The 21286-nt window shown below is 35.2% G+C and overlaps 1 protein-coding gene across 9 annotated transcripts in view; it reads left to right on the top strand.

Moving 5' to 3' along the window:
* Positions 1–21286, top strand: part of EPHA6 (EPH receptor A6) — a 938174-nt gene that overhangs the window by 73344 nt on the left and 843544 nt on the right. For 8 of the 9 annotated variants that reach the window (XM_070455030.1, XM_070455027.1, XM_070455034.1 and 5 more), the window contains exon 2: positions 998–1062. The exons of the other annotated variant lie outside the window; for it this stretch is intronic. In XM_070455030.1, coding sequence (XP_070311131.1) covers positions 998–1062 — 65 coding nt within the window. The remainder of the gene's footprint in view (positions 1–997; positions 1063–21286) is intronic. 9 annotated transcript variants of the gene reach the window in all.

The raw sequence follows: 21286 nt of genomic DNA, 5'->3' as shown, positions 1-21286 counted from the left end.
TTTTTCTTTCTTTAATATGGTAAAAAAAATGACTATTTTTATAAATAAGAGGGAAAACATTTCACTGTTGGTCTGCAAAGTGGCCCCATACTCACACGGGGCAAGGACAGAGCAAAGGAAGGAGCAGATCACTCCAGACTGGTAGGTGGCAGGTTTAATAAGTAGTCTTATATGTACAAGACTTGTCTTGTGCAGCTGCCAAATAAGTAGGCCTCTACACTTGACCACCAGAGTCCTAGAGGTCTCAACAGGGTTCAGTCATATGTACAATACAGATGGTTTCAGCAGCACCTTGCCCTCTCAAGGCTCTGCCCTTAGAACAGCTACCACTGTGGGAATGATAGGCAGAGTGTACATTCTAAGGACAGGCAAGGAGCTCAAGAGCCTCCCATCCATCAGTCAGGTCCTGCTTATGGGTCATCTGGTGGTCGTATTCTCTTGCTTACCTCTTCCAACATTTATCATTTTTACTAAAAATATGTTATTCCATTTCTAAATGGAACTAAAAAAATGTTATTCCATTTCATTTAGTGTTGTTAAACACACATTTCTTATTTTAGAATACTGGAGTGGGTAGCCTTTCCCTTCTCCAGGGGATCTTCCCAACCCAGGGGTCAAACCCAGGTCTCCCGCATTGCTGGTGGATTCTTTACCAGCTGAGCCACAAGGTAAATATAAAATGAATGTGTAAATATAAAATAAATATAAAATTAATGTACATTAATTTTAGTATTCTGGCCTGGAGAATTCCATGGATTGTAGAGTCCCTGGAGTCGCAAAGAGTCAGACACAACTGAATGACTTTCACTTTCACTTTCAATATTATTATTATATATTAAGCTTTAGTATTTCATTTTACGTAAGTCATGCAACTTATTAAAGCTAATTCAAAGAATAATAGTAAAGGTAGTTGACATTAGTGATTTAAATAACTAGTTTCTATTTACATCAATTAAGAAGTTCATGCAAGTTTTTTTTGTTGTTTATTTGATTCCAGTTGTGTTGCTTGATACAACAACTGTGCTGGGAGAGCTAGGATGGAAAACATATCCATTAAATGGGGTAAGTTTAAATATCTTTCAAAATTGTTATTCTATTGGGTTTTTAGGCTGTATTATAATAATTAAAAGAACAGAGTATTGTTCAGTGTTTTTAAGTATGAATTTTAGCATGAAACTTAAATCCTATGGAAAAGATTAAAATACAGTTAGAACTGGTAATCAGTGGAATGATATATGAAAATGCTTTCTTCTAAATTAGTAATTTTTCTTTAATATATTGTTTATATATAGTAGTATTAGAATAGTGCCCATATAAATATTTTCTTTAAAAATAAATGTTTTCTGTGTATATGTTAAATTTGGTAACTTCATTGAATATTTGTATGTAAACAACTTTAGATTATCATAGCATAAGTCAGTTTTACAGATACCATTTGGTGTTCATTAGAAAATATGAATCTTCTAAAGTAGTATGTATCTTTTGAACTTTTCAAAAAGATGCATTATAATTAGATTTTTGTTAGCAGAGTGTAGTTGCTTTTGAAAGGCTTATAAGGATGTATAATTTACTAAGTACAGTTTTTCGGGTATTGACATCATTTTAGCTATGGTTGTATTTGACTTTTTACATGTTTTGATATATTTTGCATCATTTTCACATTCAGTTTATTTCTACATTTTTTATTTCAAGCTAAAATAAAAGGACGATTTGTGATGCTTTTTATCTTGATTTTGTCTGTTTAAATAAATCTTCAACAATGGAGGCAGTCAGTTGCTTCTAGATATACTTGGGTTAGCTTTTCTTCCTTTTCTTAGAAATTATATTTTTCTCATTCATGACATTCTCCCTGATACTATTCTACATTGCTTTTTTCTGTTAGATTTACAAATTTAAATCTGAAAGGAGAAGTTGACCCAAAATTGTTTTGTTTTTAGAATCATTAGAATAATGCTATTTGAGTTTGACCTTTATGTCAGGAATTATTTAACAGTCACTCATTAAATTTTTATTTTAAAATAAAAATTCCTGTAAGAGTTTAATCTTTCTTTGTTTAACAGGTTTTTTGTTTCTTTAGATTTGTTTGTTTACAGCCTGTGGTTTTATTGTTTCTGAAGTTTTAATCTAATAGAGTTCTTGTCAAGCCATTTCTGAGAATGTGTCTTTTAAACTAAGATTATGCTTGTACCTTCATTATCGTATTTTCATTAAAATGAATATGTATCAGTATTCATTGAATGTAGTTAGTATGTTATATTAATCAAAGTTACTTTGAAGTGAATAAAACTTATTTTCCAGAATATCTTTCCAAGATCTATATCTTTTTCTCAGTAGATGAAGTAACTTATAAAGACTTAGAAATGATTAAGTAGTCTATAAGCCCTACTTTTTCATTTTCTGAAAAAAAAAAAAAATGACAGGCAATGTTATCAGTCATACTATCACTGATTTTATGTAATCATAGCCGAAGAATCACATGAGGAAGACCAGGAGTTGTGCCTCTGCTCTGGTGATTGTGTTTGGCTTGATCACAGGGCTGCATTTCTTAATGCAAACTGGTAACCAGGAGACATAGGGACTTACAGAGTTACAAATAAACTTACTACTATCATTCTTGTAATGATTTCATCATAGGTGTCATGAATTGGGAACTTTTCTATGTCTAGTTTATTACATAGAGAGAGAGCAGAGTTGTGTGAAAAATTATGTTTACTCCATAGTTTTCTATTTGCCAGACACTGCTCTGAGAATTTTATCCTTTTATTTTTCACAATGGCCTATGAGGTTTGTCTTAGTTCCATTTCCCTGCGGGAGAAACCCAGTATTAAGGAGAACAAGGAACAAAAGATACCAAGAATTTATAGGCTGGGTAGTGAGTGATGTACTTCAATACATGCTGCATTATTTCTGACTCTAGTGCCTGTATGCTTGTGATGGCGCTGCAAACAGAGGAGGATTGGAAACTTTATGAAAAGCCAGTTACATATGTGTGCTATTTGCATAATTGATTTAGATTTTTTTCTCCCCTTGATAAACATACTGCTAAAGTGAAATGTGCATTTTGGGCACCAACTAAGAATGAGCAGGAGAAGAGAGAAAGAAGAAGGAAAGGAAACTACACTAGAAAATAAATATGATAGAATAAGGTAGCAAAGGAAAAGATGGTTAAAAATCCATTGAGCATTTACCACATGCTAGGCTTTGTTCAAAGCACTTTACTCACATGAGTCCTAGAAATCAAGTATAAATGTTCTCTATTGAAAGATGTGAACCTGAGGTATATTAAATAACTTCTACATGGTCACAGAGTGAGGAAGTAATTCAGCAAAATTTCTAAGCCAAACATATTTTAATCTTCAATGTATCTGTGGTCATTTTATAGCTCAGTGCTTTTTATTTAAGATTCTGCCATGTAAAGATAAAGGGCATGTAAAGATAAAGGGAAAAGTAATACAAGGATTCAGACATTAAAAAGTAACCTGAATACTCAATTACTTTGGGATATCACTGATGGGATAGACTATATTACTTTTAGATTATCACCCAGATAATAATGCATATATGGACAATGTCAGCGGTAGGAATTCTTGAAAATTCGAGCACATGGAAATATTTTATCAGAGATATGGATGAAGCTTCATGAATTAGATAAAACAAAGGTGAATCAAGGGAAATAGTAAAATGGATAGACGACATTAGAAAATTTTAAAGAAAATACACAACATAAGTTTCTCTTTTAATGAAGAGAATAGGTTACTGACAAGAATAGAGCTTTCGGTTCAGTCGATCAGTTGTGTCTGACTCTTGGCGACCCCATTGACTGCAGCACGCCAGGCTTCCCTTGTCCATCCCCAACTCCCGGAGCTTGCTCAAACTCGTATCCATCACGTTGGTGATGCCATCCAACCATCTCATCCTCGGTTATCCCCTTGTCCTCCCGCCTTCAGTCTTTTCCAGCATCAGGATCTTTTCCAATGAGTGGGTTCTTCACATCAGGTGGCCAAAGTATTGGAGTTTCAGCTTCAACATCAATCCTTCCAGTGACTATTCAGGACTGATTTCCTTTAGGATTGACTCGTTTGATCTCCATGCAGTCCAAGGGACTCTCAAGAGTCTTCTCCAACACCACAGTTCAAAAGCATCAGTTCTTCAGCACTCAACTTTCTTTATAGTCCAAAACTCACATATATACATGACTACTGGAAAAACCATAGCTTTGACTAGATGGGCCTTTGTTGGCAAAGTAATGTCTCTGCTTTTTAATATGCTGTCTAGGTTGGTCATAACTTTTCCTCCAAGGAGCAAATGTCCTAATTTCATGGCTGCAGTCACCATCTGCAGTGATATTGGAGCCCCCAAAAATAAAGTTTCTGTTTCCATTGTTTCCCCATGCATTTGCCAGGAAGTGACGGGACCAGATGCCATGATCTTAGTTTTCGGAATGTTGAGTTTTAAGCCAACTTTTTCACTCTCCTTTTTCACTTTCATCAAGAGGCTCTTTAGTTCTTCACTTTCTGCCATTAGGATGTTGTCATCTGTGTGTCTGAGGTTACTGATTTCTCCTGGCAATCTTGATTCCAGCTTTTGTGTCATCCAGCTCAGCATTCTGCATGAATAGAGCTTTACTCGGTGCTATTTATAGGTTAAAACAAGTGAGTAGATAAGCAGAAAGGATGGAAAAACTTTGAACCATGGTAATTTGAATGGCCATTTTAACTAAAGTTGCCTTTTCTCAGAGATACTACTTCAGTTGGTTTTACAAATATGTAAAGACAACTAGATGATGTATTTGACAATCTTTTGATATAAAGCATATCTGGTGTTTTTCTGAATAAAGTATTTTCTAGGAATAACTTTTAAATTGATAAGATTTTCTTCATTTAATGACATGAACTAAGAAATATTTTTAAAATTATATATTGTATGATTTACATTATAAATCATATAAAATATGTGGCTTAGTAAATTATCTCATACTGATTTTATTTTTTATTCTTTTTTTTTTTTTACTTAAAATGCCCATTTTACCCATAGTAACATACTGACTGATGTAGTTACAGTAGTAGGTATTTATTTTGTGCCTGTAAAGAAAACCATTTCAGGTTATTTGAGTCAAATGTAAGCACCTTTGTTTAGCAAATATGAAAAATAGACGAGTAATCTCTAGCAAATGATTCTTTAGGCTTTCAAAAATGAATGAAAAGAAAATATATTTATTCTGAAATGCTTGTCAACTCATTTTTGCCAATATTGAAAATATACTTTTTAAAAAAATTCATGTCCTGAATTCAGTTTAGCAAGTTGCTGTTTTATGTTCTTGGTGTCAGGTACTCTTTTGAAGTTTAGAAATAATGTCTTCACAGTCTTAATGCCAATGAGAGTATCTTCAGGTAATTCTCAGTAATGTTTTGTGAAAGAATAATAAAGGGAGGAATGAATTCTGGTCAAGAAAAATTGGTTGTAGGATGTAACATATCAGCTCTTTCTTATACACTGAAGGAATCACAGGTGGGCTGAAGAGAGCGTAGAAGCACCTTTTAGGAAAAGAGAATGACCTGAAGACAGGCACACTATTCTTAAATGTATGCATTAGGTTTTAGGAATGTTCAGAATAATTTGTGTGTCTGAAGGGAAGAGATGTGGTGAATAGTAAGTGAAAGTTGCTCATTCGTGTCTGACTCTTTGCCACCTCATGGACTATATAGCCCATGGAATTCTCCAGGCCAGAATACTGGAATGGGTAGCCGTTCCCTTCTCTAGGGGATCTTCCCAACCCAGGTATCAAACCCAAGTCTCCTGCCATTGTAGGCAGATTCTTAACTTTCTGAGCCACAAGGGAAGCCCAAGAATACTGGAGTGGGTTGCCTATCCCATATCCAGGTGATCTTCCAGACCCAGGAATCCAAGTGGAGTCTCCCGCATTGCATGTGGATTCTTTACCAGCTGAGCCTGGTAAGCCATTTACATAAGCTTTTTAAAATATAAAGTGACAACATGAAGCAGTGTGACAGGTTTCCTCTGTCATTTTTAAACTGGTTTAGAAGGCAGTCCTGAGAATTCCAGTAATGCTGTGGAAATATTACCATTTTAATTTACAATCAGAATAAGCTGCATTCAGCTAGGAGCTAAGGGATCTAAGTTCTAGTTGCCATCTTGCACCATGTAATCCTGAATACTCTCAACTTCTGAAATCAGAAGCCTCATGACAAAAGGAAAGGGGGTGAATCGGGCCATCCTAAATATCTTTTCCAGTTTTGTACTTTGTAATTCTGTGATATCAGAGTAGCATGTCCCAGGCTGTTTGGGATCAGGGATTTGAGAACCTAAGTTCATATACAGTACTTTTAATCTTCATACTTCTTTATTGAGTCCTGTTCTTATTAAATGTATTTCTACATTCTTTGTATTTAAATATATTTAAATAGTCTTTCTATCATTAGCAATAAAAAATGTTTCTCAAGAATGTACTTTTCATCTAGCTATATTGTAGAAGACTTTGAATTTCAGTGTCTGAATTGATTTCTATATTGTGTATCTCAACCCCAGTGAGTAGAAATAAAAGTAAAAACTTTCTGAATTCTCTTGAGCAATCAAAAATTATTGAAGTTTTCTTCTGTTTAAGACAATAATATCAATACTTGGAAGTGAAAGACAACTTGGAACATTGTTAGAAAATAATGTTCAAAATAGAGGCTTTATTGATATGTTGAGAACAGAGTGAAATTGAATAATTGTATTTGTATAGAGAATAGAGATTGCTTTAGAAAAGAATGAATACATTAGTGAATTGGGGAACCAGTGGTTATAATTCTTGACACTGTGCTCTCACTGTCTGATGTTAAGTGTTTTCTGTCTACATCATTAAAATCTGTTAATAACTTTAGCCTGTAAATGTCCTTTCTATCCTTTGTCAGCATACTACACTAAGGAGGTAAAATGATGATCTGGCAGAGTAGCTGACAGAGTGCCGTGATAATCAGTGCAAGAATGCTACATGAATAAAAACTTTTGTGCAGCACTATAGAAGTTATATGAATACAATCAAAGTGTTTTCACAAATATTAAGTGTAGGCAGATGCCCTGGATTTTCCATTTGCTATTAGTAACTAATAACTGGTTAACACTAAATTTTACTATGTGCAAAACTGAAGAAACTATTTCAATTTTGAAAGTCTCCTGAGAGGGAGACAGATAGTTTTTAAGAAGTCATGGTATTTCAATGCTAATAACAAAAAAGAAACACAAAAGATATAGCTCATGCAGTAACTTTGTACAAAATAAGCAATTAAAAAATATGCGTCTTGTGAGTTTGTTCTCATAATCTGAAAATGTATTAAATAAAATTATATAAATTTTCTTGACACATTAACTCTCAGGTTTACTCCTTTTCGTTGATGCCTTTATTTATTCAGTTTATTTTTAACAAATATATAAAACTGTAAATGTAAAGGAATACAATAAGAGGGTATATTAGTTAAATTTGACATTCAAATCCTTAATACCCTTTATATAACAGTCCCTGTTCGGTGCCACACACAGTAGGAGTTTGTCATATTGGGGCACCTTGTCTCAATATTAACTCTTACTAATAAAAAGTAACTGCAATTAACCAGAAAAATAAAAAGACTTTCATGATTAAAACCTTATATTGTTTTCCTTGAGACTAAGTAGTTATATTTGATACTTCTTAAACTTTAATAGCCATGTGGCTTTTTTGTTTTAATACTGTAATTGTAAAGATAATGTTTTTGGATAGCCACATTATGGCACTTAAAGGTATATATACTTAATAAAACCTGATAGTTAAAGCATATATTTCATAATATAATTCCATAAAATATTATATAATTTATATCTAAGAGTATATATACTTAATGTTGATGGAAAAAAATTTATTTTTAAGCATTCTATTGACTCACCTGAAATATTTTCACCATTTATTTTTGTTTATAGTAGTATTTTTAGTAAGGAAATGAAATATTTGCTTGTTCTGGATTTTTTTTTCCCCCCTCTCCTCTTTTGGCTACTACTGTATGCATATAGATCAGATCTAGTTTACAAGGTTGAATGGACACAGATTTATGCACTTCAGTATTCAAAATCTAATTTCCCTTTCAACAGTAAAGTAGCTTTAACAAAGTTTTAAGAGACAACTGAATGTTAATAGGAAGAAAAAGTGCTATTGGAAAGTAAGCTGCATTTTATGTTGACTATGACAGAGATTAGAAAACTTTCTCAGATGCCAAACATTGGTTTCAAATGTATATTATATGTATTTCATACATGTATGACATAGATGATCTTTAGGGTTTGAATAATGTAAGGCCATAGAAAGAATGTGATCTTATCTGTTAAATATAGTGAATTAGTTTTAGGAAATTTACTCTGAGATAGGAAAATAGGGATAAATCATTCATGCCTAGATGAAAGCTATGAGTAAACCTAGCATTTCAATTACTAATGATTCTTATATTGAAAAAAATTAATGATTTTTATAATAAAAGAGGCTTATATTGAAATTAAACTGTGTAGATAGTTTATTTCATATATCAGATCCTATTATTTTCTAATAGCATTGTTCCTAAGTTGAAAACTCAAAGTAGAATTTGTTGACAATAGCGAATAGAACACCTAATAGCTATTTTATGCGTTTCATATAGGAAGAACCAATTTATTATAGTACCTGATTTTGGCTGCATTTTTGTACATTTTATACTACATTGAAATTATCCAAAACTACATGTATGTGTTTGAATTCTGAGAATATAAGCTTTAGTGATAATTTAATGTTAAAAATGGATGTTCAGTTACTGTTTTCAATACTGATACCTAAATAGTTTTTTTCCTCTGAGAAACTTAACAATGTATATGGTAGTTTTCCAAATGTCCATCAGATTAATTTCAATCATATTGTTTCACATTTGAAAGAAATTACTTTTTAGTTTCCAAAGTTTCCATTGTCCTAGCCTCGCACTCGGAGATTCTTGCCTCAGTTATTCCCAGTCTGCTAATGAGCCACTTAGAGGCATTCTTCATTTTCCATTGTATTGTTCTTGATCTCTACCATTACTGTTTGATTTGTTTTAGGACTTCCATCTCTTTGCTTATTACATTATCCCTCTGTTCTTCCTGTTGTTTAAGTTACCACTAAAGCCCTTAGTGTATTAACCATAGATTTTAATAATTCCTTATCTGATAATTTGAACATTCATGCCATGCCCGACTCTGGTTCTGATGTCTCTTCTCTTTAAACAGCGATTTTTTTTTTCTGTCAGTACATCTTTTAAATTTTAATTGAAAGGTGGGCATGGTACCTGGGTAAAAGGAACTCAGGTAACTAGGCCTTTAGTAAAGCAGTGGTAGTGTGTGGGGGAAAGGAAGGTGCTGTGTAGTCCTATTTAAGTTTGAGTCTGTTAGTGAGCCTGTACCTCTGGACTATGAAGTTCACCAGGGCTTCTCAATTTTCTTTTCCCTCATTAAGTGGACAGGATGGCTAGAGGGAGCTGAAGTTGGGTTTCTCCCTCCCCTACACAGAAGTCTGGAACTGGTTGGAGCTGGATATTTTCCTTTCCTCGGGTAGGTTCAGTTTGGTTCAGTTCAGTTTAGTTGCTCAGTTGTGTCCGACTCTTTGCGACCCCATGAATTGCAGCACGCCAGGCCTCCCTGTCCATCACCAACTCCCGAAGTTTACTCAAACTGATGTCCATCGAGTCGGTGATGCCATCCAGCCATCTCATCTTCTGTCATCCTCTTCTGCTCCTGCCCCCAATCCCTCCCAGCATCAGGGTCTTTTCCAATGAATCAACCCTTCGCATGAGGTGGCCAAAAGTATTGGAGTTTCAGCTTCAGCATCAGTCCTTCCAGTGAACACCCAGGACTGATCTCCTTCAGGATGGACTGGTTGGATCTCCTTGCAGTCCAAGGGACTCTGAAGAGTCTTCTCCAACACCACAGTTCAAAAGCATCAGTTTGTCAGTGCTCAGCTTTCTTCACAGTCCAACTCTCACATCCATACATGACCACTGGAAAAAACCATAGCCTTGATTAGACAGACCTTTGTTGGCAAAGTAATGTCTCTGCTTTTTAATATGCTGTCTAGGTTGGTCATAACTTCCCTTCCAAGGAGTAAGCGTCTTTTAATTTCATGGCTGCAGTCACCATCTGCAGTGATTTTGGAGCCCAAAAAAGTAAAGTCTGACACTGTTTCCACTGTTTCTCCATCTATTTTGGGTAGGTTAGGCTCTGTTAAAACCCCAGATCCCAGTAGGCAGTTAGGGCCCTGGTAAAGTACATTATCCTCAGATCAGGCCTTGTTAAGAAGAGCCAAATGATCTGGCATATTTCAAAGGGATTAATTTACATTTTCAACTATTATCAATATTATATTGTTAGAAGTGGCTGAAACCTTTGTTTATAGAGTTTCACAAATTATGACTATGCTTAATTTCCTCTGCCTTCTGGTTTTATACAAAGAACTTTCTGAATTTTTCACTTTCTCATCACTTCAATCACTACTGGTAGTAGATGGTTTTATTTTTAAGTTCATTTAATCTAAAAATGAATCAAGCTTTTATGCCTTTGATTGCATGACATTACTACTGTCATTCTGCCAATAAAGCAGGACTTGGGAGTTGCTCATGACACAATTTGAATAGTGAACCATGACACACCCAAGAGCTTGTCAAAATTTAACCCCACATATCTTGACTTCACAGGAGACCTAATAAAATCCTCCCCCAAAACATTCAAATATTGTCATGAGTCGACAGTAAGAACTGTACTTAAACATTTTATATATTTTTCATTTAATCCAAATAATATCTATGTGAAGTAAGTATTATTAGCACCATTTTACAAATGAAAAAAACCCTGAACCTGAGAAAAGTAATATCATGTGCCCAAGTGTCTAGTGACATTCAGCTAGTACTAAAACCAGGGTCTGCTGCTGCTAAGTCACTTCAGTCGTGTCCAACTCTGTGTGACCCTGTAGACGGCAGCCCACCAGGCTCCCCGATCCCTGGGATTCTCCGGGCAAGAACACTGGAGTGGGCTGCCATTTCCTTCTCCAGTGCATGAAAGTGAAAAGTGAAAGTGAAGTCGCTCAGTTGTCTCTGACTCCTAGCAACCCCATGGACTGCAGCCCACCAGGTGCCTCCATTCATGGGATTTTACAGGCAGAGTACTGGAGTGGGGTGCCGTTGCCTTCTGCAATACCAGGGTCACTCAGTCTCAAAACCAGGATTGTCAGCCACTCAGTGTACCATGAACTGATTTTCAACATTGTGATTGGTGCTATGGGGAGTGTAAAATAATCTATACATTTACTCAAGTGCAGTCTTAACCTAGTTATAGTGTTCTTACAATGATACAGATTTTGTGTCAAAAGATATGTGGTTATTGGAAAGTGCTAAAAAGTATATTAATTCATCTTTGAAGGGAAAAGGATATCCCAAAGCTAAAAATGGTTAATTTTTAAGTTTAGTCATTTAGTCAGTGTCATAACAATATTTGGTGCATGTTTATATTTACATTTTTTTTTCTCTTAGAAAAGAACTAAAGAAATATTCCCCTAGTGTATTTAGTTGGAGTCTATTCTTTCATGTTTCATTGTTATTAACTACATCTTTCATGTATTTGTCATTGACTGTAGCTAAAGAGTGAAATATAGAGTTCAGTTCAGTCACTCAGTCATGTCCGACTCTTTGCAACCCTATGGACTGCAGCACATGAGGCTTCATTGTCCATCACCAACTCCTGGAGCTTGCTCAAACTTATGTCCATCGAGTCAGTGATGCCATCCAACCATCTCATCCTCTGTCCTCCCCTTATCCTCCTGCCTTCAATCTTTCCCAGCATCAGGATTTTTTCCAATGAGTCAGTTCTTCACATCAAGTGGCCAAAATATTGGAGTTTCAGCTTCAGCATCAGCCTTTCCAATGAATATTCAGGACTAATTTCCTTTAGGATTGACTGGTTGGATCTCTCTGTGGTCCAAGGGACTCTCAAGAGTCTTCTCCAATACCACAGTTCAAAAGCATCGATTCTTTGGTTCTCAGCTTCTTTATAGTTCAACTCTCACATCCTTACATGACTACTGGAAAAACTATAGCTTTGACTAAATTGACCTTTGTTGACAAAGTAATGTCTCTGCTTTTTAATATGCTGTCTAGGTTGATTATAGGTTTTCTTCCAAGGAGCAAGCGTCTTTTAATTTCATGGTTGTGGTCACCATCTCTAGTGATTTTCAAGCCCCCCAAAATAAAGTCTGCCACTATTTCCATTGTTTCCTCATCTATTTTCCAAGAAGTGAAGGTACCAGGTGCCCATAAAATATAGAGTAGTCCAACCCAAAACTCCCTTATCGAAATAAGTATATTAGAAATGTTACAGACATTAGATAACACAATTAGATAAATGTTTAGTTGCTAATTCATGTTTGACTCTTTTGTAACCCTGTGGACTGTAGCCTACCAGGCCCCTCCCTTCATGTAATTTCTGAAGCAAGAATACTGGAGTGGGTTGCCATTTCTTTCCGCAAAGGATCTTTCCCACTCAGGGATTGAACCTGCATCTCCTGCATTGGTAGGTGGATTCTTTACCACTGAGCCATCTAGGAAACACAGAGAAATTTTAGTTTGTCCTCATACCATCAGTAAATTAACCAAGAGGCATATTGAGTCTCCACTATGGTTAGTGCCTGGATGCCCTATTCCCTCAACTGTAACTTAATGAGACAAAGGTAGACACCTGGTCAAAAAACATCTAATTAATGGCTAATCAGCTACCTGTTACCTTTCACCTATGATTTCCATAAATGGCTAAATCAGTCACATTGTTTTTTTAAGAATTTAGGGTTTCTAAGTTCAGAGCTGAAGAGAATTACAATCAGAAACTTCTGTCATAAAGATACACTTAAAGATTCATGCATGAAAAAGTAGAGCAGAGGAGTTCTGATAAACCAAAGTCATGTGCAAGTAAATGTTCTAAGACAGTGGAAAACAAAACAAACAGCAGTTAAAGGGCAACCAGTCAGTAGTTAGGAGCATGGAGAACATAACACATGCAGAGAAAAATCATGAGAAAATAAGAGTGGAGTAGTCAGTACTCCTGGAGCTGACTAGGTTGCTGCTAAATCTCCAAGCCCAGTTCTTTAGCATTCTTAAAATAAATCCTATTTGCTTGAGTTACCAAATTGTAAAGGCAGATTGTAAACTTGATGATGATGATGATGACTACAATGATGACAGGAGAAAAAATAGGCAGCAGTATATTAAATTAAATAGGCAGCAGGAAATGTGAAAAGCCATGGAAGTTAGGGCTCCTTGAGGAGAATACAGGAACATGAGTCATCCAGAGCAATAGACCTTCTTTTATCAACTCTTGCATGGGTAAATGACCTCCCCTGCATGCAAGCAATTGGGCAAACAGGTGAATGAATATTATTCATTAGAATCCATAAATTTTTAAATATTTAATACCTGAACAACCATGAGATGTGACACTTCTCTCTGCACTATCTCAGAATACTCCTTCCCGTATAGCAATCCCTGCAAGTAAGTAAATGGATTTCTGCCTTGTTTTTCACCAGTTTAATGAACATATATTGGATAATGATGAAATTAATTCCATGGGAAGGTGGAGAAATAAGAGAAAAAGCAGGTAACAACAAATTAAGAAATCAGATGTGAAAGTATTTTCTGACATCTGTAAATTTGTAATTAGCTTCATATTCTCAGGGCAACTGAAAAATAAGTATATATGCTATTCATTTTCCAGTATCTCCAGTATTCTTTAATGTGTAGCCTTAAAGGTGTCTTCTTGTAAACATATCTATTTTAAAAGATATGGTTTACTTTAATCCAGCTACTTTTGATTTACATAATGTAGTCTTTTCTTTATCCTATTTATTTTTGCATTGTTAGTTATAAAACTTTAACTTAGTTTCCTACTTCTAAGAGAAGTTTCCAGTTGTCCTTTTAAAATGAATTCCTAAATTATATAATCCAAGCTAAGGTTCTGATTTTATCAGAAAGTTCTAATTGTTTTAAATATAGAGTCATTCCAGATATTTAGAAATCATTTCATTTATAAATACAAGTGTCTATTTCTCAATACAAAGCAAGCACATGCAAAGTTTAATTCTCTCATGAAATCCTAAAGGATTATTAATGAAATACTAACCTAGATGAAGCATAGTAGGCCACATATTTTTATAAATTTAATTGTATTTTGAGTGATTGACTAACTGTATGCCCTATGACCAGTCGTGGTGGTTTAGTCACTAAGTCGTGTCTGACTCTTGTGACCCCATGGACTGTAGCCCACCAGGCTCCTCTATCCATGGGATTTTCCAGACAAAAATACTGGAGTGGGTTGCCATTTTCTTCTCCAGGGGATCTTCCTGACCCAGGGACTGAACTCAGGTCTTCCTATACAGCAGGCAGATTCTTTATCAACTGAGCCAGCAAGGAAGTTCCATGACCAGTTACCAAATTCTATTGATTCTACCTCCTAAAGCTCTTTCAAATCAGTCTTTGTCACTAATGCATCAGTTTGGCTTCTCCAAATTATCATGGTTGTGTTTTAAATTGCCCACTTACTTTGGGTCTTCTCTGCCCCTTTCCAATCCATCCTTCATCTTGTTGCCAGAACTGATCATCTAAAGTAAAGACCTAACCATGTCCCTATTCTGCCTAATCCCTGCTTCCCTTACCTACATCATTTAACCTGTGGCCCACAGTTTCCTCTTTGTTTTATTTTCAGCCACTCTACCTTCTACCTTTTTGTGATACTTTTGTAGTTTCTTTCATGTAATTCATTTCCTCTTATCTCTGGATATAAGACAATGCTGTTGAACTTATCTGGAAAGTACTATTGCCAACTCCCACCTTTTCTGGCTTTCATATATATATGAAATGCATACATATATATATCATAATATATATATTTATGTTTATATACAAACGTATATATTTTTATAAGACAGCAGATTTCCTGTCTTTTTTTTTTGCCTTTTTTTTTTTTCATTTATTTTTATTAGTTGGAGGCTAATTTTCCTGTCTTTTATTAGAACTCTTATACTGCCAAAGGTTGAATTCAGAAACTTTTCCGAAGACACCAGGAACTCAGTGCATGTCACAGCATTTATCTCATGATGTTTAAAAGTCTGTCTCTTGCTAGATTTTTAACTGTTGGAAGAATGGATTGGGTGTGTCACTTTCAGTTAGTGAATGCCATATGACAAATGTTCAGTAAAAGTTGGTTGAATAACTAAACAGATGTACAAGTGATAAATTATTTTAACATGCATATTGGTTAAAGGCTTATTATGCAGCTCTCACTGATGCTGGAACAATTTGTTATTGACTTTGGGCATAATCAGATGTGCCCAAAAAAGACCAAATGATTGTGAAAATTTAACTCTCTTATTCAGGATTGGTTTTGAGTACAAGTGAAAAAGTATATACCTTTACTCTCATTTTCATATTTCACACAATCCATTCATCTTCTTCTTAGCCATTTTCTCACTAAAATTGATATTGAAAGGTGGGTGAGAAAGATATTTACCTATGAAATAAAAAGATCATTAAAGAGCTTATAAGTATTTAAGCAACACCAATCAAGACATAATACCCTTCCAAAGAATTAATGATCAGTTTAGAAGAGTTGATGATCTGAATCACATCTGGGAAATATTAACCCCAGATGGTTATTGGTACTGTACCTTGTTATTAAGATGAAAATAAAAAGTGAAGCATATGGATTTTTAATGGTTGATAGATGGACTGCAAACTTCATAGAATTTATACTAACCAGTTGAGCTTTCAAAAAGCATAGGTCAGTGTTAAATGTTAAATAGGTTCTGTACTCTGTATTCCATGCAATTAGTATTTTTTATCTAATGTACCACAGTAAGCAAATTAGATTCTTAAAGTGGCTGACTTTATTTTAGCAAAAAAAGAACAAAAACAAAAAACTGTTATGTTCATAAATGTAATGCTTAGCTTAGTCTTCATTTCCCTTCTAATTAGGTAGCAATATATACAACAATGGGCTTCCCTCATAACTCAGCTGGTAAGGAATCCACCTGCAATGGGGGAGACCCCAGTTCAGTTCCTGGGTTGGGAAGATCCGCTGATGATGGGATAGGCTACCCACTCCAGTATTCTTGGGCTTCCCTTGTGGCTCAGCTGGTAAAGAATCCACCTGCAATGCGACAGACCTGGGTTTGATCCCTGTTTTGGGAAGATCCCTGGAGAAGGGAAAGGCTACCCACTCCAGTATTCTGGCCTGGAGAATTCCATGGACTACATAGTCCATGGGGTCCCAAAGAGTCGGACACACTGGATAACTTTCACTTTCACAACACATCCACATGAGTGCACCTAACTGCTCAGAAGGTGGAAAATATAAGTAATTCTGGGAAGAAGAAGAAATGGACGTTAGGTGACTAAACTAAATTGCCCGTTATCAGACAATATTAATTCTCCTCTTCTTTTTTTTAAGCTCTCATCCACAGAACCTTAAATTTGAGAAGTACTATATCCAGCTAAAAAACCCTTCAGTTTCTAGTGTATTTTGCAATTGTTGTTTAGTCCTTAAGTCATGTCCTACTCTTGCGACCCCATGGACTGTAGCCTTCCAGGCTCTTCTGTCCATGGGATTTCCCATGCAAGAATACTGGAGCGGGTTGCAATTTCCTTCTCCAGGGAATCTTCTTACCCAAGTCTTCTGCATTGGTAGGCAGATTCTTTACAGCTGAGCCACCGGGGGAAGATCATTAGTTGTGACCAAAATACTATTCTAGCCAATGAGATGTAAATAGAGGTGTTTTGTGGAATTCCCAGGAAAGTTACTTAAAATGAGCTCTGTCAGCTAGAAGTCAGCTTTTTGCTGTCAAGAATCAGATAGAATGTCTTAGAGTTTCAGCAGACACCTTGAATCTTGAGGTAAAATTAAGGATGAGATTGTATGCTAGGATGATAGAGTTGTATATTACAGAGTCATTAAAATTATATGTGTGGTATTGACTTCAGTAGCATTAGAATGCTGTCCTGTATAATAATAAGTAAAGAGCAAAACATTTCTAATCTTTATTTATAAAATGTGTATGCTGTAATAACATGAAAGGAAATAAAACCACTTATTAAGAATGTCTGACTATAGGTCATGAGCATATGGTGATTTTGTTCATATTTTGTATTTTTTAAAGTTCTCTAAAGTAGGTAGATATTGCTTTAAATGTTAAAATTGATATTTACTAAATGTTTATTTTATGTTCTAGTACATATTTTATTAATTTGTCCTGCAGTATAATTTTAAAAGGATTTAGAGTGGTTTAGTGTTGAAATTTTCCCAAACATCAAATACTAGTAGAAAATTATTTCAGGATACCCCTGGAATCCAGGGCTTAATATATAAAATTAATATAGATTAAATATATTTAGAAATATACCTTAAAAGACCACTGTATGTTTTCTGAGATTAAAAAGAAGAATATGCAGAATTTTATTAGATACTGAGATGTTAATTATAATTGACATAAAAAATAAGAAAAACTGCCTTAATTCAAATGGTAAAAATTGTGATTGAGAGAGGAAAGGATGGTTGGTATTTATTCAGTAGTGTCATTAATCTTCTAAATATTATCTATCCATCCATCCAGCAACTATTCATTAAAAGTCTGATAGAAGACCTGTTATGTACATGTTGGTTTTTGTAAATTTTTCATTTATTTATTAACTTTGTTGATTTTTAAGTGCAAATCATCTATTCAAAATGTTACATCTAGCCTTTTGCAAAAAGGCATTTAAGATGATCAGTTTTTTTAAAAAATATAAACAATATGTCTGTCCTCTATCCTATTAGTCATTAAAATCCTACCACAAAATTAAAATAGTTATTTCTCCCAATATAATTAATGGTATATGATTTTAGGAAAAAATCATATAAAACCAGTTGTTGCAGTTTTATTGTAATAAAAAGGTAGTGTGATTTTTAGAAATGTATTTTATTATTATTCCCATACCAATACATTGATAACAAAGTTTTTGTATTAGCACCAGTTGCAATCAGTAAGTGTTTTATGCTGAGCTTCAGATCACTACCACACCTCCCCTACACACACACACATACACACTCTCTGGCCCTCTCTGCTTACTGAGGCTCTTGATGCTGAGTAGTGATTTTGCTGTGTATATTAACAGCCAAAATTTCTTCTCAAAGCAGCTATTTCCTCATTATCTAATTTACGTTGAACCAAATCTTAGTAGGTTCCAGCAACAGACCACAGTGGATAAAAAAGAGGGCAAGGTACCATTTGCTCTGGTTCTTTAGATTTACGCCTAGAAAGCAAGGAGGATGTTATTCAGTCTTAAAGGCATCTTTCTGTAGTCTCAGCTGTGAACTGAGACTATTTGTAGACTCATTGTTCATTTATAAAAGCAGTCTGCACCCAGTGTCTTCAAATTATATTTTTCTGTAGTCCATTTCCTTCTGCCTAAAAAGAAATGTGTCACTTGTCTCTGAGCAGATGTTAACAAATATAATCAGGAATTCTAATGTAGCTGCATATATTAGAAAGAACAGCAAAATTCAGTGTTGTACCATTTCAGTTGTGTCCAATTCTTTGCAACCCCATGGACTGTACCCACCAGGTGCCTCTGTCCATGGCATTTTTCCATGCAAAAATATTGGAGTCATTTGCCATTTTCTTCTAGAGGGGATCGTCGGAACCCATCTCTGGCATCTCCTACACTGGCAGGCAATTCTTTACCACTGAGCTACCTGGGAGGAGGAGGGTACTAACTAATTTTAATTAAAGTGTAGTTCATATGTCGTTTATGTGAGAATCTTTAAACATGGGTTCCAGAATTCATAAATATTCTGTGAATGTGCTGATTGATAATGTGGACAATGTTATAGAAATCTCCACAGTGATTTTTGGCCTCAAAATTTGTCTGATTTGGTAATTTCTGCCTTTGCCCAATCAAGGTAAAGTATAGTGTGGAGGAATAAACCAATTTTTTTTTCAATGGTAGACTTGCCAATACTGCCATTTTGTGCCAGAAGGCTCTTAAGGCAAAAATGTCTTGTCCCTCAATTCATAACTTTTTAATCCTAAAGTCTTAAGACTTCACAACATAAAAGTGAATGAAAAGAAAAACTATTGATAGTAAAAATTTTATATTACTGGGGTTTTAAGTAATTAATATTGTTGCAGTTACCTGTTTTGAAGTAAATTTTACTAAAGAAACTAGTATTTGAAGTAATATTATTAAGGAAGGAAATATCTATTAAAACAAATGATACATAATTGGAATTTAACCTTAACTAGGACAAAACATAGAGACAGAGGGCAGCTTTTAGATAATGCTTTACCATCATTGTCCAAACTGTTTTTAATCTTAAAGCAATGTGTGCCTGCTTAGTCACTTCCGTCGTGTCTGACTCTCTGTGACCCCATGGACCATGGCCCACCAGGTTCCTCCATCCATGGAATCTCTACTGAAGTGGGTTGCCATTTCCTTCTCCTCTTAAAGCAATGAACTCTGCCTATATAATTATTTAATACTAAATTATCAATATTTTATTGTGAGCCAGGTGAAGGACATAGATTAATACTGAAATGGGAAAACCATTGCTGATAGAAGTAACTTGTCATGGCATAAACAACAGAGAACATAGTTTAACCCCAGCAATACCTTCCTGCTTTCTGCATCTCCTCCTCCTTTTCATGATTGTATGTCTAATTTGGGGAGTCAGAGTAATCACTCAAAATTGCAAGGGATTTTTTTATTCCCATTTTTTTCCCTTTTATAAATTACTTAATTTGTAGAACCAGTGCTTCTTTATGTATACTTGTAAGAAATGTAATTTTAGTAACCCACTAGTTAAAAGGACAAACTAATCAGTGATTATTATAGATAATATTATATACTATGTGCTGATATTTGTCTGTGCTTATCATGTACTAGTTTCCTAGGCTACTGCAATAAATTTTCACAGGTTGGTGGCTTAAAACAATAGCAGCTTATTTTCTCATAGTTTTGGAGGCCAGAAGTCTGAAATCAAGGCGTTGTCACTGTCAAGCTCCCTCTGAAGACTCTAGGAAAGAGTCCTTCTTTGCATCTTCCGAACTTGTGGTATTGGCCATTAATCTTTGGCTTCCCTTGGCTTCTAATTGTGTCTCTCCGTTAGCTCAAATGGTAAAGAATCTGATTGCAATGCAGGAGACTCAGGTTCAATCCCTGGGTTGGGAAGATCCTCTGGAGAAGGGAATGGCAATCCACTCCAGTGTTCTTTCCTGGAGAATCCCATGGACAGAGAATCCCATGGACAGGTGAGCTACAGTCTCTGGGGTCACAGAGTCGGACACGATTGAGCAACTAACTACTACTATTTTTGCCTCCGCGTTTCTGTGGCTGTCTTCTCTGTGTGTATCTGTGTCTTCACAGGGCTTCCTGAAATGGACACCAGTCACTGGATTTAGGGGGTACCCTAACTCATTATGATCTTATCTTGATTACAGAGAAAGTCATTTCAGATGACTTTCTATTTCAGATGAAGTCATTTTTACAGGTTCTAGACGAATGTGAAGTTTGTGGGGTCACTATTCAACCCAGGGCATGTCAGCATATTAATTTTTGTAGTGGTTTAGAAGGTATACTCATGATTTAAAGTAGAACAATATGACAGTAAAATATGCGGGCTGATTCAATATGAAGTCAGTATTGTTTCTCAGTGTCTGTTTCTTTTTTCAAGGTCAGCATCTGATGTTCTGTGTATATCATCCAGTATGTACTCATCAAGAAGTAGCTGAAAAGCTAAGGAGAGTTATAGTTATATGCTGGCAAAATAATTGCTCCATGTCTTCTGTCTTTTAATATTTCATTGTAAGCAGTAGTCCTGTTGTCCTAGAGAATCCTGTTTTTAGTAAAATTTAAAGATGTGCTGTTAAATTCCACACAGAGGATAATGGAAATAAAGGAATTTGGGAAATTTGCATACTTTTTCCAAGTTTAGGAAGCAGTCCTAATCCACAGTTTAGCTATGGCCTTCAACAGCCTTATGTAGATGATCTTGAAATGTTTCTGAAATGATGGAGACATGTAATCATTTTCTGTTAGCGCTTTGTGGTCCTCTGGGTGTTTCCCTCTGTCAGGGTTTGGTCTATCCTGCGCTGTGACTCAGTGACAAAGTAAACTATTATCCAAGATAGTTCCCTTTGAAGAAGAGGTGAGCATTACTAATGATTACTTTGGGATAATAAATATAAGCAGGGTAT

This window comes from Odocoileus virginianus, chromosome 25, assembly GCF_023699985.2.
Source record: "Odocoileus virginianus isolate 20LAN1187 ecotype Illinois chromosome 25, Ovbor_1.2, whole genome shotgun sequence".
Taxonomy (NCBI): domain Eukaryota; kingdom Metazoa; phylum Chordata; class Mammalia; order Artiodactyla; family Cervidae; genus Odocoileus; species Odocoileus virginianus.
Note: the sequence above shows the minus strand (reverse complement) of the source record. Positions and strands in the feature narration are given on the sequence as shown.